This window comes from Apiospora marii (genome assembly GCF_038362585.1).
Source record: "Apiospora marii strain CBS 49790 chromosome Unknown utg000007l_segment0_segment0, whole genome shotgun sequence".
Classification (NCBI taxonomy): Eukaryota; Fungi; Ascomycota; class Sordariomycetes; order Amphisphaeriales; family Apiosporaceae; genus Apiospora; species Apiospora marii.
In genome coordinates, this window is record NW_027117379.1 from 584,091 (window position 1) to 609,054 (window position 24,964).

The 24,964-nt window shown below is 52.7% G+C and overlaps 5 protein-coding genes across 5 annotated transcripts; 1 reads left to right on the forward strand and 4 right to left on the reverse strand.

Moving 5' to 3' along the window:
- Positions 1–1,179: 1,179 nt before the first annotated feature.
- Positions 1,180–2,845, reverse strand: PG985_010595 (uncharacterized protein; the record flags this gene model as incomplete). Its single annotated transcript, XM_066830363.1, has 4 exons — positions 1,180–2,126; positions 2,182–2,590; positions 2,656–2,711; positions 2,788–2,845. 4 exons carry the CDS (start codon positions 2,843–2,845, stop codon positions 1,180–1,182), a joined length of 1,470 nt encoding a protein of 489 aa, XP_066681045.1.
- A 7,855-nt stretch (positions 2,846–10,700) lies between these two features.
- On the forward strand, positions 10,701–13,482 carry PG985_010596 (uncharacterized protein; the record flags this gene model as incomplete). Its single annotated transcript, XM_066830364.1, has 4 exons — positions 10,701–12,003; positions 12,072–12,454; positions 12,524–12,742; positions 12,766–13,482. 4 exons carry the CDS (start codon positions 10,701–10,703, stop codon positions 13,480–13,482), a joined length of 2,622 nt encoding a protein of 873 aa, XP_066681046.1.
- Positions 13,483–14,861: 1,379 nt separating this feature from the next.
- Positions 14,862–17,227, reverse strand: PG985_010597 (uncharacterized protein; the record flags this gene model as incomplete). The annotated part of the gene is made up of 3 exons (XM_066830365.1): positions 14,862–15,067; positions 15,131–15,782; positions 15,983–17,227. 3 exons carry the CDS (start codon positions 17,225–17,227, stop codon positions 14,862–14,864), a joined length of 2,103 nt encoding a protein of 700 aa, XP_066681047.1.
- Positions 17,228–18,181: 954 nt separating this feature from the next.
- On the reverse strand, positions 18,182–20,494 carry PG985_010598 (uncharacterized protein; the record flags this gene model as incomplete). Its single annotated transcript, XM_066830366.1, has 1 exon — positions 18,182–20,494. One exon carries the CDS (start codon positions 20,492–20,494, stop codon positions 18,182–18,184), a length of 2,313 nt encoding a protein of 770 aa, XP_066681048.1.
- Positions 20,495–22,799: 2,305 nt separating this feature from the next.
- PG985_010599 (uncharacterized protein) lies at positions 22,800–24,525 on the reverse strand (the record flags this gene model as incomplete). Its single annotated transcript, XM_066830367.1, has 2 exons — positions 22,800–23,564; positions 24,523–24,525. 2 exons carry the CDS (start codon positions 24,523–24,525, stop codon positions 22,800–22,802), a joined length of 768 nt encoding a protein of 255 aa, XP_066681049.1.
- Between the last annotated feature and the right edge of the window lie 439 nt (positions 24,526–24,964).

Below are 24,964 nucleotides of genomic sequence, written 5' to 3' on the forward strand. Positions count from 1 at the left end.
TAGTGTATGTATGTGTGTGTTGTAGGTAGTCCATAGATGTAGTACGCATACCATGTCGTTTGCGGGTTACGTACGTTCAGAAAGAACCAAAAAAGAAGCAAGATCGCTCGATGGATAGACGTATGGAAGGATGAAAACAATATACAGATGCGAGTGGTCGCCCGCACCCCACGAAATGGATCTCGTCAACAGACAAACCCTTGCCTCGACGTACAGTAGCTTGGGGTTGACAAAGGGCAAACTAACCACTTGGAAACAAACCCATCACGTACCCACCCCGAGGAAAAGCGTGCGTATGTATCCGCACGGCCCGGCAGCTAGAAGGAAGGAAGCGGTCAAGTCGCCTTGCTTCCTGTATGTAGGCTAGATGGAACCACCATGAAGAGGAGATTCCCGCACATCTCCGTCCGGCTCGACCTGACGTTCTGACCTGACCACTTCCTCTAGCTCCCCCTTAGTAGCCCCCTTCTTTTCTTCTTTTCTTTTTTTCTTCTCCCGACTCCATCGGAAGAAGCAACCATGCTGTATCGGGCAACCGTTTCGGTAATATAGGCGAGGGGTGTCCTAGTTATACCAGCGCATCACTAGACTCGCTTATCTTGCCTTGCAGAGACTGATCATCGTGCTGCAGCGCCCTCTTCATGGATCATCAGAGAGAGAGACTCCTTGTCACGGTCGAGGATCCGGCTTCGGGACCGACTTGCTTGCCTCCACTTGTCACTGCTGTCAACTTCGAGCCGAACAGCGAACGTCGTACACATGTACCCTCTCCCACGTGGACGGCCTCGGTCTGCGTACCGTCTGCACTGTGCGCAGCAGCTGGAGTGGCTGATGCTCCTGTCCTGGTCTATCTAGCATGAAATCACTAGGATGGCATGACGACTTTGTAAAAGGGAGTAGCTTCTTGGCTGAAGGGAAGTACGAAATGTATTCATAGGATGATAGATGATAGGATGCTGCAATGCCGAGAAAACGACGCGACCTCGCAAAAACTAATTGGTATTGGAAACTCCAGAGCCAAACAACATGGTATCCCTATGCAATGCTGGCAGAAATCTTACAGGAAAGCTCGCATTTACTGTCCTTCCCTTTGCTGCCTCTTGGCGGCCTTCTCTCAAAACAACGCTATGTATCAGCGACCCTCAAGGTCTGCTGCATATAAGAAGGAAGTAAGGCTCACTAGTACCGATACATCGTCGGCCCTTTGTTCTTCTGCTGTGTCGAGTCGGTGATGTTTTCCTCGTCTGGGATTCGTGGCATCCGCTCCTCACCACTGGCCGCACCATGCATCGTCTCCTTTCCCACCGAGCTGTCTTGTCGTCCCAGGTAGCTTGGCGTGGCGTTGAAGCCCGGGTGGAAGGGCTCAAAGGCCAAACGAGTGTCCTCGTTCAGATACGCAGATGAGCCTCCAGGTGCCGCGGCTGATCCCGAGCCACCGGCTCCACTTGAACGGCTATCTGGCTGAGGGTCTGCAAAGGGATCTTCCTCCGCTCTCGGGGTGTGCGATCGAGACGGGCCGGCTATTGAATTGTCGTACTCCCGCTCCTTCCCCTTCCCATTCGTTTTACGCGGGGGCATCGGCGGAGGGTCGTACAACTCTTCGTCGTCGGTATTTATCAAAGGCTGCGTAGGATGCTGGTGTGAGCCAACGCCATTAGGTTGCGGTCCTGTCGAGTCCTGGGGACTGGGGGTTTCCGCCGGAGCTCCTAGTCCGGCATGTTTCCTTGCATTCAGCATGGCTCTCTGGTGTAAGCTCAACGCCGTCTGCAACTGCTCGTTTGTGTCGATCAAGCTCTCCATTGTGTCGTTGTCCGGCGTGGGGTTTTCGGCGGACATGTAGCCTTGTACGCTGCGGCTGGCGCTTGCGCAACGCTCTGCGAACTCCTTGATCAACTCATTGTCCAGGACCTCGCCAGGAGGCGTGTTGGTGACAACCTGCTGCAGCAGCTTGGCCGAGGTTCGTGCTTCCTCCAGGCGACTCGCCAGCTCGACGGGGTCCGGTAGCTTGCGACTCTGGTGTTGACGTGCAAAGTAGTTTTGTGAATGGGGGTTCTGCTGATTTGGTGTCGATGCGAAAGGCGGCGTGCCCATCGCCTGCTGTGGCATGGGCGCTTGGGGGTATCGTCCTGGGAGGTGGTTAGGACCAAGGCTACTTGACCCAGTAGTCTTATGAGATATTACTTACCCCTTTTGCCGCCTTCTCCTTTTCCTTCTTCCACATGTCGATGACGGGTTTCAGGCCTTCATCCCAGGACTTCGTGCTCTCGAAAGTATTCAAGCTCTCCATGAGCATTTGCAGCACACTCGGGTCGCGGCCGTTTCGCAGCAATTCCTTCATCGTGTCGGCAAACTTCTGGTCCATATTCCTCGTGAAGGTTTGACCCGGGTTGTCGGCCAGGATGCGCATCAGCATAATGGCATTGTACTGGTAGGACGGTTTCGTCCAGTAGTCCTTCTTCAGGTACTTGCGGACGAGACGCGCGCATTCGGCGGCGGCGGCAGGAGACGACTCGGCGGATTCGACGATAGGAGGAAGGTGGAGCACCTCATCGCCAGAGGCGTTGGGGCCGCCGGATTCGCAGAAGGATTTCTACCGAGGCAAGGTATGATTAGTACTCGGCGCTATGGATAGCGAAGGCTTGCTCATTGACATACCACAGCCCGGGAGGCGACAGCTTCAGGCCCGTCACCTTGGGGATCATCGTCAGCCCCTAGCAAACCATGTTGTGTTAGTGGGTTTGTTCTCTGTCCGGGGGAGGAGCGCATGTCTGTGAGGCAATCACACACCATTAGTGTTCTTGCGCCGGATGTTGCCGAGCATCTTGCCCATCTTGAGTGACTTCATCGTGGCGCTGCGCCTGTCTCTGTCGCGATGCTCGCTGGCGTGTGAATTCGGGCGACTTGATTGCGATCGGGGGTGGTGTCAACAACTAGGCAGCTGCGGTTGCTAGGTCGGTAGGTAATGTAGGTTACGCGAACGGCCGCCCACCAGGGAAAGACCCCTTGCTCGAACGGCGGGGCGAATGAATGGAGAGGATCGGTTCGGAGTAGCGGGATGCTGCGGGCGCATGCAAATCCAACGACGGTCGCCTTCAGAACGGTTCTCTGGCAACGTGAAGTTGTCGCGACAAGGAAGGGGATCAGATTAAGCTTGGCCCCGTAGCGAAATCCCGAGACGGCTGCTGCATTGATTGATGGTTGTACTGTCGAGCGGCGTCAAACGACCGTGTGTTTTATGTATTTGGCGGGAACTGGTGCGAGACTTAATATACATAAATAGTACATGGGAAGGGTCCAATGATCCCACTCAAACTGCTACCCCAGTCTCTGCCACTTCTGGAACCGCCCTCCCGCCTGCTTGTCTCAATCATTGTACTTACATATCCATCGGTTATGCGTTGAATTATGCACGATCTGAACCCAAATAAAGCCCCCTGTTGCCTAATGTCTCTTCTAGGCAGGCCACCGCAATGAGCATACTGTACTCCGTAGCCCGGGATGCCATCAATTGAGGCTGATACGATGATGTAGTTGCCTCTACCAACATGCATGTATGTCCAAGTACGCACCAAGTATCTCGGCTTACACGGTTTTCTCATTTCGCATCTCGGACGGGACGACTGGCAGCGACGCAATGTATGTCGTTGGTTGCTAGTCAGGAAGCTGCTGCGCCTCGTTCGTCAATCAAAAACGACCAATCAAGCCGCAGTCAGTCCGCGGCAACCGACAAGACCAAGACGACGCCATCCGGTATTTACATAACATGGTCCTTACCAGTCGAGTTTTTTTGCCAAATGCAAACATGCACAATCTGCAGTGTACATATGTTGAGAACAACAGATTGCTTATGTAAGTATGTGAAGAATTGCCATCAAGTGCCTCTCCACCTGTATGCCCTGGGTGAGGCTAGACCTGAATCGCCCACACAACCTTCTTGCCCGATGCAGTAGTCGCCAAGACCACCCCCAAGAGGCACAGCCGCGCAACGACGCGCAACGACCCCCGTCACCTGCGCTCTGAAGATGATGACGACGGACACTCTACCAGACCTCGTTCATATTTTGCTCAGCCTTTTGATACGTATGCCATGAATATTTTCAGGCGATGAACTACGTCAGCTCCGGAGAAAGTCATAAGGCGTAGCGCTGCCGGTATCCGGGCGGGTTGGGAGTCGCTGCTATCAGCGGGGGCGCTTATCGAGCTGGAGCTGGGCAAGAGTGATCATATATAGCGATATCTTCGTCAACGTATTTGGTGCGCTCCTGGTTGTGTTCATGAGAGTAGATGCAATGGCTACTGCGCAGCTTTTAAATGGGCGATGCTGAAATGAAATTTGCCAGATGCCTTACATTTATTTGGTCGCCCGTAGTTGAAGTCAACGCAAGCGGGCTGGTTTTCTGTCGCATATATACCCCACGACCACACAATGAACGCATATCATTTCTGCTTGGATGGCACAGTTTTGCGAGGCGTTTTCGTTTCTTATGAAGCTTGCGCGCCGGGTCAGTGTAGGAGAATCAGACTGAATCATGTTGAACCTTGAATAGGGGCTAACAAGAGTGAATGGCACCCGTTCTCGATCATATCAAGCTTGCCAATATATTGAGGGACCAACGAGGCGAGCATGAGTCTGGCCGTAGAGTTCTTCCAAATGGCAGTCTGCATGACATAGTATGCCAGAGTACACTTGGTCAAGTGGTCGTCACGTCCGTTCCAGTTGATAATGCGCATAACGAAATGCGACCCTTACAGTACCATAATTAGCGAAGGTCAATGGTAGCGCATGCTGGCCAACGATCAATGTATGCGAGTGCTGAATCGAGGTGCGGTGCCTTGGCGATTTGACAGCAGATCCTCCTCGTATAGCGATATGCCATCATAGCCTCTGGGGCATAGGAAAGGGGGCGGCGAAATTACATCACAACAAGATCTATATAGAAGTCTAGACCAATATCAACGAGAACTGTTCATTCTGTGGGGGGTGTTCTCCTTGCTGCTATCTTCAGGAGTACTAGATCAGGGGGTTGCAATTTCATTATCGAATAGTGCCGGCGTTGCCACGAAGAGTGAACCATTGAAATAACGGCACAGCCTAATGCCCGGAACCAAGTTCTGTCTGCGGTGGTCTCCATCGTAAGGGACAGTTGTTGGGTGTGGCCGAGCATATTCGTCCAGAGCGGGTGTATGCTTGAGAAAGCCGGGTCCAAGCTACCGACCCCTTAAACTTGGCCGCAAAACAGACGGCATATGCTGCCGTTATCGAGACTATTGAAAACCGCTGCAAAGGCGTGTAGTGCTGTCGAAGTGGTCATCCCCTAGGGCTTTGCGGTTGATAGGAGGGGATGCCAATGCGCGAGGCCACTGAAACACCACTAAATGCATGGCGGGGTAGCCCAAAAGGAACCACCTCCCATGCCGGCCCACCGACGCATGTCCCCAAGTCCCCCAGTCTTAGGGCCAGGCTTCAAATGCATGGCGAATCTATCGAGACTGACTTGTGAAAACCGAAGGCCGCCGTGGTTGGTACGCGAACTCCTAATACGACTGTCCGGTCCGGCTGATCCTAGTCATGTCGCTCATGAAGTGCGAGCCCGTCTGGAACTTCAACGATAGCCGCTGCCAGTCTGTACATTCTGATATGCCAAAGCTAGAATACAACTCAATGACCAAACAGTACTCTCTCGTCTTGCGAAATACTCATCGTATTATTACTCTCTCGCTAATATGAACGTCAAGTCCTGCGTGCGAAGATGCCGAGGCTCCTACGTAGCTGAGGGATGTTCATGTGTGGATGTCACTTCCTCATAACCTACCTATGTTACGTCTCAATCGAGCATCATCGTAACAAGCTTCAAGATAGAGGATAACCTGCTTCGTGTGAGATAGGCCAAACCAGGAGTGAGCCCCAAAATTCCGTGTACCATAGTATCTTGGTGGTCCAATTTGACCCAGATACGATATGATATATCCTTCGACCCTTTTCACGGTCATCGACCAAGAAGTTTACTGCAGACGAATCGTGTTCTCGATGCATGGGTCTTGGAAGTACGGCGACATATGTGGCCACGACAGAGATGCGACGCCACCTAGAAACGCGTTCATCGGTTTGGGCCTTCAGATCCGTATTCGTTATAAACTGAAGCTTCAACAGCAAGTCAATGGGACACTCGTGGGTAGGTCGCGTGTTAAGAACACAGCCGTGTTGCCTGAGAGGCTGTCGTCTACATGAGACATCATCACGAATGCACTATCCTCAATGTCACAGGGTGGGTGAGTTAAGTTACTCAACGTGGGTAATAGGTATAATGCGGTCTATGGGATCGCAAGTTCAAGAACAGGTATCTGAGAACGAAATATAAGCCTGTCGGACTCGGCAAGACACAGGCCTCTTCTAGGAGGACGAAACTCCTGCTCTGTTGCCTCACGGCCCCAGTTGCTACTGGTTGCTGAAACGCCTTCTCCATGATTCTAGCCAGTAGTGCGGAAAATGCTCATGTGGGCCGCGGAGAGCTTGCAAGTTGTCGCAACTCTCAACCATCGCAGGAATTTACAAGTAGTAGCCACGGTCAGTTCGAGATTTCGAGATTCGGTGCGGGTTATGCTCACTGCAGATGTGGTCGGTCGAAACACGCTGTTGCTATCTGCCATAGGCTGGACCGGCTTCCGTTGCTGCACGGATCTCATATAGTGGAAGTAACAGGCGTATATAGTAGACCTTCGCATTTGGCCTGGATCAAATATCGGAGAAACCCTCGTTCGCTTCCCTGTTTACTGTGAATAAACGCTGGGCTGGCCTGGATAGACACCTCGAAATGCTGAATATGCATGGCTTGGCGGGAATCGCCGGGTAATCCGAGTAAAATTGGCACATGGTCTCTAGCTTCCAGTTTGGTAGACATTACTAGTACCTGAGTCTACATATCGCATCGCAATCGATTTTCATGAGCTGAAAGGTCGTGTTGAATGTTGTTTGGGGCTGGCTTGGGCGAATCCCACCGCCAGCCTACGGGGCCGACTCCCTCGTACCCCGACAGACAGGCCAGGCCAACATGGTCACCGCTGCAGAGTAGCATGCACATTGAATTGGACCCCAACATGCCAGGATGCTGGTCTGAATTGCTATTTCGAAAAATGCGTCATTCTACCAGGTTCGAGTAACACCACATGTTCGAGTCCTTCATTGGCGGCCATCAACTGCGAAGTAAGTTTGGGTGTTGTATCCAGCTCTACAGCCACGACTGCCTCTGGCCACGTAGAAATGTCATGATTCCATCGGGAAGTCGCACCTGAGGATGAGAGACTGCCAGAACATATTAGAATCAGTTAAATCTTTGAATTTGTGCAATTTTGGAGCGCCAAAAGCTATAGACCTGCATGGCGATGGCCTTCGTATCGTATCTCGGTCCTCACTTTCCCCTCGCATGGCCAACCACTCACCTCAAAACTCTGGGCAAGTCGCTACTTCTGAGAGGATGTCTAGTAGCACATTATGGAATCCAGTGCGGCGCCTTTGTTTTCATCGTCATAAGCAAGCTATATCACCTAATTCAGACCTTGCTGATGGTATCTTCAGTGGCTGAAGCTGAACCAAGTTCACCGTTCGACCATAACAACTCAATACTGGTTCAATTGTACCTCCCACGGTGAAGTCGGTAAATAATCTACGATAGTTAGAATTATATCAGCAGTCTGTTTGGGCTTTGATGACTGAATAAGATTGGATCGACCAAATCCTGCTGTGCGGTTTTATCTCACCGGCATTCATGGACGAGGTCGGATCTTATGATGTGTGATAGAGAAACGATACTTGTCGACTACGGTACGGTTGGATTATGAACTGAAGTAGGCAATGCGAATATCTCGTAGATGTAAAAGACGGCGTACGATGCTGGCCAGGTAAGTGGCGGTCTGGTACTTTCCAGTGTGGGATCCCGGGGCTTGATGTTGCCCATAGCCTCAAATCAATACTCGCCTTAAGTCAGGGTACAGTTGATCGAATTCAACTAGGCGGAGCGGTGGCAGTTAAAGGGAGAATGGCGATGTAATGTTCTTGCATTGGCAGAGTGTTGTCTCTCAACCCCCCGTGCGGTGTGGTCAAGTAGTCGGAAGTCGGATGCCCAACAAGGATATGGAATTACGATGCAGTTGTCAGTAGTATCTGCGAATAACAACTGCGTTTCCATTTAAGGGAGCCGACACAGCTTCCTGTGTACTCGGAGAAGACGGGGTTTAGAGTGAAGTAACGAGTAGGCGTATCAGTAAGAACGAACAGGTGGCAAAAGCCGGGTGTCGTGTCCGCTGCTGCCCTGGGGATGGCAGTCTCAGATGGCCAATTGCCATATTCAGTCACTGGGCTTTCTAAAAACGAGTATCCGATATCCTATGCTAGCGAGTGTTGGATGCCACTTGTTTTTACGTCCCCGTCGATTCTGTTGAGGTTTTTATGGTCGAGTGTCCATGGCCTACCCTGGCTGCCGATGTCAAGGTGCACATGGCGGCTCAAGGTGTCATCCAAGCAACAAGTGATAACCTCGAGGGCGCCTCGTCCGATCCAATCAGCCGGCTGTAGGACAAGCCTCATGCCGGGTTGTCTATATGATCGAGTCCATACGCACCCAGCGCCTCGATTGCGAGCGAGCAGGCCGAGTGTCACTTGGGCACGACCATGGTCAGGTTGGCGTTCCATGCGGCGACCGATCCCCTCCACATCGAGTGCTCCACCAAAAAGATAGACACTCACCTCGGATTCCTTCCTTCTTCGATACCGCCGAACGCAGGCATGGCGGCCACAACCCTTCGCCACAGCCAATTCATATTGAACTGGACCACAACCAAGCCGTGGCATACATGGTCAGTATTGTCCTATACACTACTCAGTTGCATCCGAGTCCGACTTGCCCAAGTCGTCATTTTCCTTGGCCAAGAGCCGATTTTCAGTATAGTGCCCCTGAACTCTGGATGCGGCCCCGACGAAGACGATGGCGATGAGGAGATAACCCGGGATGCAGTGGAAGACTCTAGGATGCCTTCTTGACCAAAATTCCCGTAACTCCTATAAATGGCTTGACATCAAGTAGTTGATAGACGCACCTAACTTGAAGTGAAGTATGTAAGTACCTACAAGCCGTGCGATATGCCATCATGCCGACTCCATCGATTCTGTCTATTTTGACGCCCTGGTAAGGATGAGATGGCCGAGGCGAGGTTCGAAGATGAGGGCGGCTACGGAGGACCGGCCTGGCCTGGATGCTACTGGGCAGGGACAATCGGGGGCGGTTTTTCTCGCGATGAAGTGAAGTTGGCCATTCGCCTTAAGGGGTGAACAATAGAAAGTGCGTTTGTTTTCCGACAGGAAAGCATTAATGCCATCAAACCCCCAGCCTTTTCCCGTTCCCACGCTTCCGTTCATTGTGCCGTAGCCGAAACTGTGATTAGACCAGACCCCCTCCTCCCTCTCTCTATCTGCCCCGACTTCCATCCTCCATCCATTTTTTTTTTTCGTCTCTTGGTCCAATTCCTCCCCTCCACCCGAACGACCAAAAACCTCTTCTCATCCCTTTGGCCAACTCCACGGTCCAACACCACACAACACGACACGCACAACACGCTCCCACTCCTTTCATCAGCCAACACTCTTGGTTTTGCACACATCGACAACATCAACCACCACCACCATTCTCATTCTCGCTGGCATCCATCCAGTCCATCATCAACCACCAACACCAAACCCGTAATATATACGAGAACCTCCTATTCTTCTCTGTTGCTTCCCTCCCAACTTGGAGACTCAAAGCACTGTCCATCCGGATCAGCAGGCGATTGACAGATTTCGTCGAGTTGATTACGCATGTCTGACATGGTTCCGCCTGAGCCATCACCAACTGCAACTCTGTAGCGGCCGATTCTAATTTTGACCTCTCCTGACCTGACCTGATCCTATCTTTTTATTTTCCCTCTCTCTCTCGATCTTCCATCATCGGCGAGTCGGACACCAAATGTTCAACGGTTATTGGATCTGATTGTCCATCACCCTTTTTTTTCGACACGCGAGAGTGGAGACGGTTAATTGCATCCAAGCAACTTAAGTGTATAGAAGAGTTGCTTGATCCTCTCAAGCAGCAATCTTCTTCTCTCTGACTATTATCGGTCGGTATTGTTTGGTCGGTCAATCAGACCAGACAGCGCCATTCCCTATTTTTACTCAGACAATTGGCAACCCCCCCAATCCCGTCTCTTCTTTTCCTCCCGCGACCTATTTACTTTTGTCGGTTGATCTAAGTGCCCGGCCGTTTTCCCCCATACCGTACACGCCGCACACCCAGCAAGCACACGCCACACCACGCACACTCTTGACTCTCCTACATACCCACACCCGCAACCCCCCAGTCGCGTTTGTGCAGTTGCAGTTACAGTTGCAGCAGGAGGAGCAGGGCCTTAGCGGAACCACTTGGATCCCGCCTCCAGCCTATCAGAACCTTGTCTTTTGCACCCATTGGCATCCACTCTCCCACTTACTACTCAACTACCATTTGTGGTAAACCAACACATACATTCCTCGACTCAACGCGTCGAGCTCACAATCCTATTTCACACCCCCAACTTACTTGATTACACCAAGTGAGCCTCGCCCACCACCACGCCCAACTCTTTGCCATTGGAGCTATTGTCGCGACTATACATCGCAACATACTCTATACACCATGGCTACTCTTCCTCCGACGCGTGCCATGTCGTCGGAGTCGAGCTTGGGTGGTGCAGCCGACACCTTTTCCCATGTCGCGTCGCTGAGCTCAACACCCCCTACCACAGTCGCCGACAGCATGAGCTTAGCTTCAGATGCCGGCAAGAACGATATAGCCATTGCTTCCGACCCAATTGACGAGACTGTGCACGAATCGGTCGAGGCCCAAGCCACTCCTGAACCTTTGCACCTCGACCTTTCTATAGAGACCCACAATGTGCTTATTACCGAAGAAGTGACTGTCACTCAACAAGACGAAACCCACAAGGACACTGTGGAAGATCAGCCTGCCGAGCCTGCCGAATCAACTCAAGCTACGCCCGCCGATGCCCCTACAGACACGCCCTCGCAAGGCCGGTCGCGACGCGCCCGCAAAAGCGAGCCAGTTTACAACATTGCCAAGCTGAGCGGCACGGCAATCCACGGAAAGCGACGCTCCAAGGGCGACATTATCAACGATCGCAAGCGCAGGACTATTTCGGGCACTTTACCGACCGATAATTTGGACGGCGCAAACACGAGCAGCGACGGCGTGGACCAAAAGGCTGGGGAGATGATCCAGGACGGAATCAACGCGCTCAACATGCAGTGGAGCATGAAGGGCCTTGACACGCCCGAGGTCAAGAACCCCAAGAAGCGCGCGCGGTCACCTGAGTCGGTAACAAGACGGATTTCCACGCGCTCGGCCGGCCCTATTACAGAGAACCTCTTGCAGAAGGTGTCTGCCTTTGGGAAGAAGGGCAAGAAGGCTGTGCAGAAGAGCCTCGCCAACGTCCCGCGAGAGCTGCGGAAACTTCAAGATACCAATGAGTTCGCCAAGGTTGATACTAAGCCTGTTCTATATAGCACTTGGGCGAAGGGCAAGCTCGTGGACCCTAATGAGCCGGCGGAACCACCCAAGAAGAAGGTGAAGACCGAGGTGACCGAACCTGCGCCCCAAAAGGAGCCAGAGCCTATGCCTGAGCCTTCGGTTTTCAGGCGCAAAACGAACAAGAAATGGTTGGACAGAGGCCTCTACTCTGGCCAAGAGGCGCCCCTGGACATTTTCAAGAGCCTGACACCGGCCGAGAAGAAGAGCATAGCGGAATACCCCGAGTTGGTTCCCAAGATTGACGAGAAGCCCAACAAGGTCTTACCGGCACCCATGTTCAACGGCCTTCGTCATTTGATCAAGGGCAAGGATTTCAAGCTTCCCTACGACGTGTGCAATCCTCTTCCTCCGGGGCAACCCAAGCCCGAGGGCTGGCGCACAATGACCAAGAGTATGGCTTTCCCTCCCACCCCCTTAATCCCTGGTTTTTGTGAACTTGTATACTGACTGGCTCGGCAGACCGTTTCGTGGGCGGCGCTGGAGCATACTGGAAGAAAACCCCACACTTCAAGGATTATCAGTCCAAGTGTGTGTGTACGCCGGAAGATGGCTGTGCCGAAAGCTGCCAGAACCGCATCATGTTATACGAGTGCGATGACACCAACTGCAACTCGGGCTCGAAATATTGCCAGAACCGCGCGTTCGCTAGGCTAACGGAGCGAACCAAGATGGGCGGCAAGTTTCGCGTGGGTGTCGAGGTGGTTAAGACTTCGGACCGCGGATACGGAATCCGGGCCAACCGCTGCTTCGAGCCTGGCCAGATCATCATGGAGTACACTGGTGAGATCATCACCGAAGAGGAATGTGACCGCCGGATGAACGAGAAATACAAGGACAACGAGGTAAGTGGTGGATGACTTGACATCTAATCAACCTTTGGTCACGTGACTAACAAATGTGTGTGATATTAGTGCTATTACCTGATGTCCTTTGACCAGAACATGATCATTGACGCTACGACCGGTAGCATCGCGCGTTTCGTCAATCACTCATGCAGTCCCAACTGCCACATGATCAAGTGGATCGTATCCGGCCAACCGCGCATGGCGCTGTTTGCTGGAGATCGACCCATCATGACGGGCGAAGAGCTGACGTACGACTACAACTTTGACCCCTTCTCGGCTAAGAACGTGCAAAAGTGTCTCTGTGGTAGCCCCAACTGTCGTGGCGTGCTGGGCCCCCGGCCAAGGAGGTCAAGCCTGTCAAGCCTGTCAAGCAAGACCTCAAGAAGACCGTCAAAGACGGAGTCAAGGCCGGAAAGCGCAAGATCCAAGAACTCATTGGAGACAAGGAGGACGGCAGCGCTGCCAAGAAGCGCAAGATTAAGACCGCCACCGGCCCCAGCGCCAAGCCCGTAAAGCGATCCGTTTCGAGCGCCTCCCTGAAGGCGGCCAAGAATGCGGCCTCTAAGGTGGTTAGAAAGACCGTTAGCACCATCTCGGTTAACACTAAGGGTACCAAGGGCACCAAGGCCGGTGTCAAGGGAGCTGCCACGCCCGCTTCGTCGAAAAAGGTTACGACTGTTAAGCGCAAGTCGACTGTTGTGAAGACGTACAGCAAGGGAAAACCCGCGGCCGCCGCCCGCCAGTCCACCACCAGCCCCAAGAAGTCGCTGTCGCGGAAGTCGAGTCTGACCATCGTGGCCGCCACGGGCAACGAGAACCAAGACCCGCAGGAGGGCGTCGCTGCCGCCAAGAAGATGGCGTTGGCTGCTGCTGGCAAGGAGAAGCCTACTCCCACGCGAAACAGCCCGAGGAAAAGCGCTGCTGCCGGTGCCGTGACCTCTCCGACCCCTAGGAAGGGCCTGGAACTGAACCGCGTTTCGCCCAAGATTAGACTTGTGCAATCGCCTTCCAAGGCGGCAGCATGAACATAAGAGCCTGATATAATAACTCCTCGTCACCCTCGTCCTCAATACCCCCCCATCACCTCGGTCCACCTGCCACTCAACGCCAGGGGAAACGACCACAGCGAGTTTGTTTTTTCAACTTACACAATACTACCACTACCGCCCTCACCACGACCACCCATACCAACATAGCCCGAGCACAGAGAGAGAGAAAGAGAAATGAGGCTACGAGCTGGAAACGACTCTCCCGGTGGCTTTAGTCGCGTCACGTATACGAGATACCACGCCGGCGGCGGAATGATGCAAGACCATTAGTTTTTTTTTTTTTTTTTTTTTTTTTTTTTTGCAGACACACATTATGTATTTTAGGAGGTATCTCTCTGGTTGATTTTTCTTTCTTCATATTATTTATCCTATTGGACTGTCACATCATTTTCGAGGAGTGTGGTAGGAAGGAAGGAAGAAAGAGGCATAAACTCGAGGCGTCACAGGCGTATTGGTTGGTTGGTTGGTTTTGTGCTTGCTGCTGCTGCTGCCTGCTCTTGGCTCTCTCTTCCCCTTTGGCTTTCTCCTCTGTTGCATTTGCAATCAAAGTACCAGCAATAGAGCTGTTGTGACTTTATATTGATCGATGAAGGGAGGAGGGGATGGAGATAGAGAGAGGGCAGTGTGCACATATTGCAGGCAGGCAGGCAGGCAGACAGCAATGATGAATTGATTGCTGGCATTCTTGAAACGTGGGCAGATAGTCGTGTCTGAACCCCTGCTTATGTGCTTATGGTGCTAGAAGAAGGGAAATAAAATATGAGCCGGCATTGCATAAACATTTGGCGCTTTTTTTCATCGTGATATATATGTATATGTGTGAAGGGATGCACTTGCATGCGCCATGGAAGGCACCAAAGGCCTAGGACGGACGTGGTGGGCTGGCTAGCTTCTGGCAGAGACTCGCCGGTCGTCAGCACACTGCTGTCAAGTGCTGGCATATCCAGTTAACCAGCCAGGCATGTTTGCCAACTTTCATCACACACAAACTCCCAAACTATCATGTATTTGTGCACTAGCAGGGTCTTTATACTGTGATACTACACAGCGTGACACGTATAGGGAGAAGGCATGTCAATTGATTGTTATACCTAAGTTGCTAGCCTTTTTCATCAATGTGTGAGATCGCCCAATCTGGAAACGAAGTGATGCAATCCTACGCCGTGTGGTAGTAAAGGTATCCCCCATCCCCTCGAATCAAGTCGATAACTCCTCTCATTCCACCAGAACCTATTTGAGTTTCCACCCAGGTTCCATGCAAATCTAACTTAGGGGGGCTCTGTTGATACATCTTAGGCTAAACCTGGAATACAGAACGAGTACGGGCAGATCTGCCAAAAACGCATATATTTTCTTCACTGGGTAGCAACCTCAGTATCCTTGGATGGAACGGTACCGTTGGCGGGGAAATTCTCTTGATCCGCCGAGGTTGGTTCTGTATCCACAGGGGTGTCGGGGGCAGCCATGGCCTCCGAGAGCTCCGACGAGCTTGTGCCGTTCGCCTGGTTCTCCATGGCATACAGGCGAGCAGCTCGGCCTTCCTTCTTGCGAGGCTGGGGTGCTGTGTCATTGTATTAGTATTATTATCTACGTCGCCATGAGAAAAAAAGGGGCAAGTTCTTACCTCGGCCGTTTTCTTGGACGTAAAAGCGTCGCAACAAAGAGACAGCTTCATCTCGGAGGTACCCGCCTTCGGCAGGGTATCCTGACTCAACATTGCCACCATCACCATCATCGTCGTCTCGAACGTCTTGTTGAGCGCGGCCACGGGTGATACTTTCGGCATCAACCGGACCATATCCGTTCTGATACGGCCGGTCATCAGGTCTGGGCACAGTCTTCGAGTTCATATGGACTCGGAACACGCCACCTGTGCCACCAAACTTGTCGTTTACAGCACCAAAATAAACCTTCTTGATACCGAGCTGCCGTAGGAGAGACGCGCACATGACGCAGGGCTCAACTGTGACATAAAGAATACACTCGGAAATGATGGACCGATTGACCTTGGGCGACGGATGCAGTTTTTGCCCGTACGGGTAAATGTGGCCGTCAGTAGGGTCGACGTCACCCCAGTTCTCCTCATCCAGAGCCGAGTCGTCCTTGACGTCGGCGTCTGGTTGATGAGAGAGCAGAGAAGACAAGGCCATGAACTCAGCATGGCGAGTTCCATTCCGTGTTACATTGGTCGCGTTCATTCCTTTAGCAATTGTACGGCCGCGGTAGACTAACACGCAGCCAACAGGCGTCTCGTTCGTGTTTAAGGCGAGTTGGCCCTGCTCAGTGTTAGTATTGCGCTTTCAATTCTTAGAATAGAAGGAACTGTGAAGTATGAGGACGATCCAAAGGATATGGGGCTTTTAGATAACGCGTCACTCGGGACATCAATTTGTTGTGAAGAGTACAGTTGCATGGTTGCCACTCATGAGTACAAATGGTAACAAATAGAAAGGCATGGGACGGGGCTAGCACTTACCATAGCAAGAGCCTCCCGCATGAACTTGAGATGGTGCGCTCGCTCAATCTTGCCCTCCTCGGTAGTGGGCTCAATGAGCCCAGGCAGCACCTGACTAGGGGGCGTTACCAAGGGAGCAAGCGGCTTAGGAACGATGGGTTGTTTGAGTCCGGGGACAGTCACAACGAGAGGCACGGCCGCGGCCGCGATGGCCGCCGTATCCTTGTCCAAGTCCGGCTGGGAGCTTGGCTTGTCGCTGACGGCGAGCGCCTCGAGAGTCGTCGTGGCCTGGTCCATATTTGCATTGTTGGGCGGGACGCGTTGCGTAGTGGGCAAATTGGAAGGGTCGGCGTTTTGTGCACCGTCCGCGCTGTGGCTACCCGAACTCTGGATCTCAGACTGGTTCGTGGTGGGTACAACAACCGTTGAAGGTGGCGCTTGGGAGCTCGTGGGTTTCGGTGCTTCCCGAGCATTTGTGGATGGGGTGATGGTAGTGGCCACAGGAGCAGAAGAGACATGGTTGCTCGTATGGTTGTCCAGTTCCTTGGTGAGAGGCTGGCGATCACGAGGCTTGCCTGGCGCAGATACATCATCCAGAGCGTGGGTGACAGGCAGCTGATGTTGCTGTTGCTTGATGTTTGCTCGGTTGTCGTCCCTGCTGCTCAAAGGTGTAGCAGTGGAAGAAGGCTTGCTAAGAGGAGCCGAAGCTGCAGGCTGCGCTGGGAGCTTGCCGGGAACGACATTCTCTTTATTTGGCTGCTGAGGCGCCGCGACGATGTTATTGGCGGCCTGGTTGGAACCGTTGGCAAGCTTGGCAGCAGCACGTTTCTGGCCACCACGTTTCTTAGCCGCCGCCATGGCTTCGTCTAGAGACGGATCACCTTTTTCCAGGTCGGAACTGTTGTGATATTGTCCTTGCTGGGATGGTGCAGCGTTGGCAGCAGTGGTGTCAAAGTCAGTGGTGGTGGGTGCAGCAGAAGCGTCAGTGTCAGTAATGACGATGGCAGGTTGGTGGTTTGCATCGGAGGCTGATGCGTCCGGGTGAGGAGGAGTAGCTGGAGCAGGTTCAGCAGGAGGATGAGAAGGTGATTGTTTCGAGCTGGTGTCGCCAGACTTGGATCGAAAGATGCGGGAAAGCAGTTGAATCAAAGATGCAAACAGTGCTTGCCAAAGGTTGGCGATGTAACCTGAGCTTGAACCTGTGCCTGCACCTGCGCCTGAGCCCGAACCTGGACCTGCGTTGTTGTTGTTGTTGTGACCCGCCATAGTTTCCCTCGGTGCTGGGCAATTGAATTGATGAATGGCTCCTTCCTTCCCCTTCAAATCAACCAGCCAAGGACCCCTCGGTGATGCAGACCCAGTCAGACAGATACGGGATGGACATTAATCAACATCAACATGCCCCGGCCTGCGCCAATCCCAACGACAACCTCGTCTACTGAAACCAATTGGATCTAATCTGTCCCGTCCAGTTTAGGTTGCATCGCTTGGCTTCTTCACTATAGGCCGTGGTTTCTCTATTACACCTTCACCCGCCGGGCAAGTAAAGTACACAAGTGTCAAGTAAGGCAAGTAGAAACACTGTATCCGGTTAGCAAACAGTCATGCAGTGAGTAATACTCAAGGCATCGAGTGACACTCATAAAATATAAACACAATAGACAGCGACAGCGATACGACAAGACGGGATAGGATAGGAGCTCACTATATATCTTTAGAATTGACCAGGCCTATACTTCCATGTCATAATAGTCTGAGAAATTTCTGCCAGTAGCAAGTCGAGCTCAACCTAATCTAGAAGGCGGCACCATTTTATTTTCTAGGATAACCTTAGGGCAGCCCCGCTACACGTACAGGCGGCAGGCGGGTAGCGCATGGGCACCCCCCACATGCCCGTTATGTATGTTACCTAAGGTGCTGACTTGAACTACCACGTCCCGTCTAAACAAGCATTTGCGTTCATGGCATTAGATAATGGATTGAGAAACGTATTGGATTACGTGACTTGATTGAAGCTTAATCTCTCTATCATCGTCAGATTCTATCTGGACCTGCTGCATGTCTGTGTGTGCCAGGCAGATTCTGTCTGTGGCACACTACAAGCCAGATGGATGAGCAAAACCCCTAATGAGAAAACTCCATAATATGATACATCGCAGTGCCCGCTCGAAATGCAAAGAATTCAACGCTCGCTGTGGCTGTCAATGGGAAGGCCAAGGCCTAGACAAGTATGCCCCGCTGCAAGTTCCCCGAGATGGATGAAGACAGAGATGAGCTCATCCTACTCCAAGTACTCAGGGCTCCTGGTACCAATCGGCTGAGCCCTGTCTCCCATCTTGAGCTGCCCTGTGCTTGCATGTCCCGTTTGCTGCCAGGCGCCCTTTCAGAGCTGACTTGCAGGCTTTTGAGAACAATCGCGGCAAGGGGTAAGGCTGCGAGAGTGTTGTTGCTCTGGTCTTGTTGGACACCATGGTCGAGCCATAGCAGTGATCTTCTTGCGTAGCTGGACAGTATGGCAGATACCACAAAGATAGCGGCGCATATGGCAAGAGCAGCCATCGACTGGCCCGAGACAGGACAAGAGCTGCCCTGGCTATGCTGGCTGGCCTGGAGGCCTGCTTGTGACTGATCCAAACCAGTACCAGAATTAGCTTGGCTATCCTGCGTGGACGCTGTGCCGGGTTTCTGGGCAATCAGATCGTAGTGGGCCGGACTAGACGACTTCTGGTCTTGAAGTGAGCCGGTACGGCGTAGCATCTCTACCCTATTCTCATTGCCATCACTGTGGCTCGGGACGGTGCGAGAGCTGGTAGTAGCAGCATTGCTTACAGTAGCAGTACTGTTGGCAGAGGCGGCATTGCTGGCAATAGCAGCATTGGTTGCAATAACAGCATTGTTGACAACAGCAGCATTGCTGGCAATAACATCCATGTTGGTAGTAGCAACATTGCTGGCAAGCCTGTTGTGACCATGGGCTACTAGTGTTCCTGCTGTGCCGGCTGAACCTGAGCTGCTCATAGCGATTCCGCCATGAGTTGCAGTGGTTCGGGTTTGGCGTGAGCTGGTGGTAGTAGCATTGTTGACAATCCTGTTGTCTCCATGATCCGTCAGTGTGCCGTCTCCCACATGCGCTATGAGGTCAGTGGCAAGCAGTTGATCTGCAAGCGTGTCTGTCCTCCTATTCTGATCTAGCCTGTGGCCAGAGGATGAGCGCTGGTTCGAGTGCTGATGCCTATCTCGAGTGGATGCGGCAATGTCCTGTACCAAGCCCGGATCTTCATCCAAGAAGGAAGAGGCCGGCGAGTAAAGATTGAAGTCGACGTAGTTGTTGCCAACATCGGCAGCATCCCCGGCAAGGTATGGCAGCATTGGTTTCTGGCCTGAATCAGTGCCATACGCGTCAGTGCCCATGACATCACGATGGACCGATGCAACGCGGCTGCCCAGGGGTTGTGTCTGTACTAGGCCGACATCAGTTACGTCGGTATTCGTCGTATCAATAATACGTTCTCGTGCAAGTGGTTGTAAGAACGTGGGCGCCTCAGCAGGTACGAATACATGGCCAGGCGTTCCCGCTGTCGGTGGCGTGACTGGGTTATGAGGTGACGGAACTTGCGACGACGTGTTCGAGGTGGATGGGGAGAAGTATCCGGCCGGGTCGTAGAAGAAGTCGTAGTCCTGAGGAACCGTCTCTGCGTACTCCTCGTCGTACTGGATGAATTGGTCCCAATTGTCAGTGACAGGTTCCAATGCACTTGCAAAGCTCTGGTCAAGAGTGAACGAGCCGGATGCGCTGGAGTCGAAGCTCGAAGCAGCCATTACAGACTCTGCCTTCATCGAGGCCACACTTGCCGACTTTGTAGTGGTGGCCTTCTTGGCCTTGGAGGCACGGCCGTTGGACTCCGAGGCGCTCTGCGCCTTGGCAGCCTTCCTGTGGCTGGGGTCGCACCGGGTCTTCTTCTTTCGGCAAGCCTCGCAGGCCTTGATGATACGCATCAGATGCGCGTGGTCACGCTGCTCCTTGGTCTTGCAGCCGCGCGACGCCGAGTTCGTCACATCCTGGCCATCCTTGGTCATGATGGAGAAGCCAGGCATTTGAGAGAAATCGGTGACCTGGGGCTTGCGCACCGAAGAGGCGGCCTTCTTGGACGACTTTTGTGCCTTGGTTTGCGATGCAGGAGCCGAAGGCATGGACTGCGTCCACTGGCTCTCAGACATGACGGGGGATGTGTTGAAGTTGGAGCCGTAGCCGGAGTCGTGCATGCTGGAGCTGGCAGGGGAACCGGTGGTAGAGATGGGGGAGTAAACGTAGAAGAACTTGAAGAGTTCGCCGGTGTGGATGGTGTAGTCGAAGAACTCCAGAGACACGGCAGTGCGCTTGTCCAGGATGGAGGCAGGGCCAGGGACGTAAGCGTTGATCATGTCGTCCAACTCCTTGGAGCCCATCTCGGGAACGAACTGCAGCTGAGCACCCAAGGCCGGCTGGTAGACAGAGAAGCCCACCAGAGAGGTGATGGAGGAGTTTCGCGACATGTCAGCCATTGGAAAGGTAGGGGGAAGGACCCGGGTGACTTGGACGGACGGAATTGTGTGGGTATGGTAGGGGGGAATCCGATTGGATCGGATTGAACGGCGGACGAGGGAAGTAGATTCGCCAGTTCGAATGAAGCTATCCTCGAGATGTAGTAATAACAAGGGTGGGGGATTAGTTGGTCTCGTGGGACTTGGGGATGCTGAAGTGAGTGAAGCAGCAAGCCAACCAAGTTACTTAGTGAGGTGCCCAAGGGTTGTCGATGTCAGCAGAATCTGGGGCTAACAAAGAGTTGTTGGTGGGTGACCCTCGACTAGGTAGGTGGGTAGAGTGAAGTCTCGGGATTAGGGAATCTCGAGAATCTCACAGAATACTACTATGGAACGATCTCAAATGGAATGAAGAATACGAAAGAAGGAGGGAAAATCCGCGAGATGGGTTTCGGGAGGGAGTCATAGTATTTCAGCTTCGCGACAAGCTTCAAGATTGCTAGACTGACCAAAGCCTCACGCACCAAACATGGCGCAGCGTGGGGACCGCATCACGGCGAGCTCGATTAGGAAAGGCCTGGTATTTTGCGTCGGCCGCCTTGATTGGCTCCGTCGCTCGAGGTGGGTGTCCAGGGCTGAGCACAGAACTCACGGCAATCTTGGCCTGTTAAGAACTCTACTGCCAACGTCCTACTTTCCCTAACAGCAAAAGGTACCGGTACTTGGCGGCTTACCCTCCACGTCGACTAGAGCCTGCGTTGCACCGCATCTTCACGGCGAGAGAAGGATGTTTCAATTCGTCAATCCGGCATGACTCAATGGACCAGCATGACCCACCCGTCTGTCAATCAGCTTCCACTATATGGTCTGTCGAAGAGGACCGGATCGTCTTATTTGAGGCCATTACCCCAGACCATCTGCCATCCCTCAAGGACTGGACTGCTGCTGCACTACGAAGAACAGAGGTCATGCCAAGTCTTTCGTTTTGCTGCAACTATAATATGCAAGAAGAAAAAAGGAAACAACAGCAAATACTCCGTCCGTCATCCGCATACTCAAGTGTTTAATTCCATAAAGTTGGATTTCTTCTCGGCCAAACCAAACCGACCGCAGTGTCCGAAATGAGATGAGACGATTTTATACAGCATGCAGACCGATCCGAGAGAGGTGTCAGATACGAGGAGCCCGCGGCACAATAAGCAGTGCAACAGCCGGAATGGGTTGATTCGACGCGCGAAATCCGTGTGGCTTGGTTTTAGCGAAGGGTCCCCCTCCCAAGCGGAAGCAACAACATACTACTACCAGCACATGCAATAATGGAAGCGGGACCTGGCTGGCTGCCTGGGTTAATGAGAGGGTGGGTTTGAGTCATCCGGCGTCCGTCGTCCTAATCTCACTCTCACCCACCCAATCAACCTAACCTAAAAAAAGAGAAACGGACAAGCATTGATGGTTTTCAAGGCCCCGCTATGTCGCGCGACTCACCAAGATCCTGGGGAACGTGGGGCTTCTCTATTGCTATTCTTGAGCATTTGTCGGTTAGCAGCGCTTCGTGGAGGTCTGACTTATACGCTTTTGTTGTTTTTGTATACTGATGAGAAAATATGACGGAGTTGCAGTTTGATATGAAAGCGAATGTCCCATCCACGGTGTTTGCCCGATAGTCAGTCAGAGTCACATGTCGCATCACGCCTATGACCACGAATATGCATAAATACGAGGGAGGAGCGGACGGTTTCGGTGAATACGAACAGTAATTCTAAAGAGTCTTCTACGGCCGAGAAGAACTGGCGACGGGAGACCTCGAGAAACCCACAATCCCAAATGCTCAGCTCGATTCAAACATATGCAATGAAAGTCGACCCGAGAAAGCGGTGACGAAGAACAAAGGAAGGTGTGGAAGAGGGGGATAAGCAACGAGATACACCAATTACATGAGGACGAGGCGCTCCCATGTCCTTCCTACACGCCTAAAAGCCGGCCTTCCAACGGCGATGGCTCACCCTGCACCTAGCTACCACCATAATAACGTCGCCTAATCGCCCATCACCACAACCCCGCAAAAATATTTCTCGACGAACAAAACCTCTCCAACTTTCAAAATGGGTATAGGGTATACAAGGCAATACAAAAAAACGCTTCATTTCTTCGTAAAATGTTTCGTTTCGAAAGAGATGAAAATGGTAAGTTGGGTGATAGCTCGCGACCAGCAAGCTTCGTGAAATTCCTGAATGAGTAGCGCGTGGCAGGTCGATATCTGAGATCGACACAAAATCGGCGGCAAATGTGAGACATGCCGATCAGCCTGATTCCGCTATTACAGACCGACGCGATCAAAAGAGTAAACCGACTCGGAGTCGCCCGTCGTCAAGGCCGGCGTCGAGGCAATGGTCGACTCGACCAGAGTATGACCGAATATGCACCTTTTCCACCGGGCAGGGAGCGACACGCAACTGGGCGACTCACACCAGCCCGGCGGCGTGTCGACCATCTGGATGGATCCGCACCGCATACAGTGGCACGAGATGATGGCATCGCGGTATGCGTGGTGGTCGGACCGCCAGTGCTGCTCCAGCTCTTCCAGCGAACCCGACCATTGACATGCCACCGAGACGGCAGAAGATGAGCCTACGTTGGGCTGGGCCGGGAACTCGCAACGCCACTGTTCAGGGAAGCACGGCAGGACCTGGCTCCCTATGGCGAAGGGTTGCGAGTTGGTCTCGATTGGTGTTAACAGCCCGAGCCCTGGATTGTAGGAGCCCGTATTGGAGGTGGAAAGGGTGCCGAGACCAGTCCGTACCGAGTCCACGTTGAATTCTGTCGCAAACCGGTGGACATCCAGCCGGGTGACTGGTGCCTGTGATGAGTTGAGCGGCTCGTCACTGAGGTCTGAATCCGCCAACTCATGCGGTGTCGGTACCCCTCCCTCGGGGGCCAAGAAAGATAGGTAATCGTTCGTAGTGCTTTGCGATAGCGACCTGATTCTGTGGCTTCCTTCGAGGGCTGGCCGTTGCAGCAGTGACGTCGACCTCTGAGTGGCCTGGTATCCCTCTTCTAATTTGGACAGGTCAAAGCAGTGACACTACGTTGACTTCATTAGCGACTCCAGCTCGGAATGAAAGCGATGGTCTACCTGGTCCAGTCATACATACCGTCACCTTCCGGGTTTTGCAATTGGAGCATACCAAGCCCAGTGTACGTTTGACAGCCGTCTTTAGTCTCGTCTCCGCGTTCAACGGGCCGCCCCGGCGACCCCGAGGCCGCTTGCCGGGTTCAGATGGGTCAGGGAATGTCTGGGTTGGCGCTTCAGCGACAGGACTGGGGGACACACTCCCGAGCACGGCTGTCGCTGCTACGTGCTCGGGGTATTGGTACAGCTTTTGGATTGGGTGGTTTCAATAGAGATTGAGAATGACTATGACACTGCTGTCGATCTAACTCATCCCGAATTCTGTTATAGACAGTTTGCTGGTGCGCCGTGGGTTCAACGACAATCTTTTGGGCCCGCGGTCGCGATTTGGTCCGAGACCCTGTAGAGTATCCCTGGCAATTCCCTGTGAATCTTCGTTAAGGTGCGACTCCATTGGCATAATTAATGTGACCACAGATGTTCCCAGATGATAATTAAGTAGTCTATGGGCAAAAGTCGGGAACCTTCTTGCGGAACAAACTGTCTCTAGGGGGGACTTCGCAGACCGTCACGAGATGAGAGGTCTCAGGCTGCGTCAAAGTCAGTGTTTAAGAAAACGAGAGGAATGGAAGTAAGTCGGTTGTGTGTGGGGGCGAGTTGAAGGAAGACGAACCTGATGAAGATTGCCCTGGGAAGGAAAAAACAGCAATTGCTAAGATGGGCTCAAGGCTGACATCTCTCGTAAGGCAGAAAGGTCGACAGACATTCGTCATTCAGGTGATCTGGAGGTTGCCTTCTTTCTGAGCGCTTACACAGCCCTCTCCAACTCGTGTGGTTCGCCTGCCCATAAGGCTAGGTACGAGCTGCAACCAACCCCACCGCCAACTTCCTCGCCCAACAACAGGCAAACCATCTGCAAATGCCTTAATTGCATTCATGTCCCATTGCTGCTTTGTATATCCCCGTCGTCTGTCTGGGCTCGTGTGACCGCAGAACGCAATAGAGTCTGGGAGGGCTCAGTATTGTACATTGCAGATTGAGATATCGTGGTTACTTCAAGACACTATTCGCAACATTTCGGTGTATAGCCTGAGTGAGGCAGTGCTGAGGCCCAATAAGCAAGTGAGCAAATCGAATAGGTGTCACGGGCCGAGCTGTGTTTCTTTGCTGGAATATTGGCCTTCAAGGGCATCTAGGGAATAAGGTATCGGTTGTAACTGACCTCATGCCTAAGGTTGCACTGCATTTTACCCAGCTGACCTCAGTCCCTCATCGTCGCTAGGCCAATCCGCTGAGTGTCCGCATCTTGCATCAGGCGGCAGCACTCCACCCGGGCGATCGGCAACAGACAA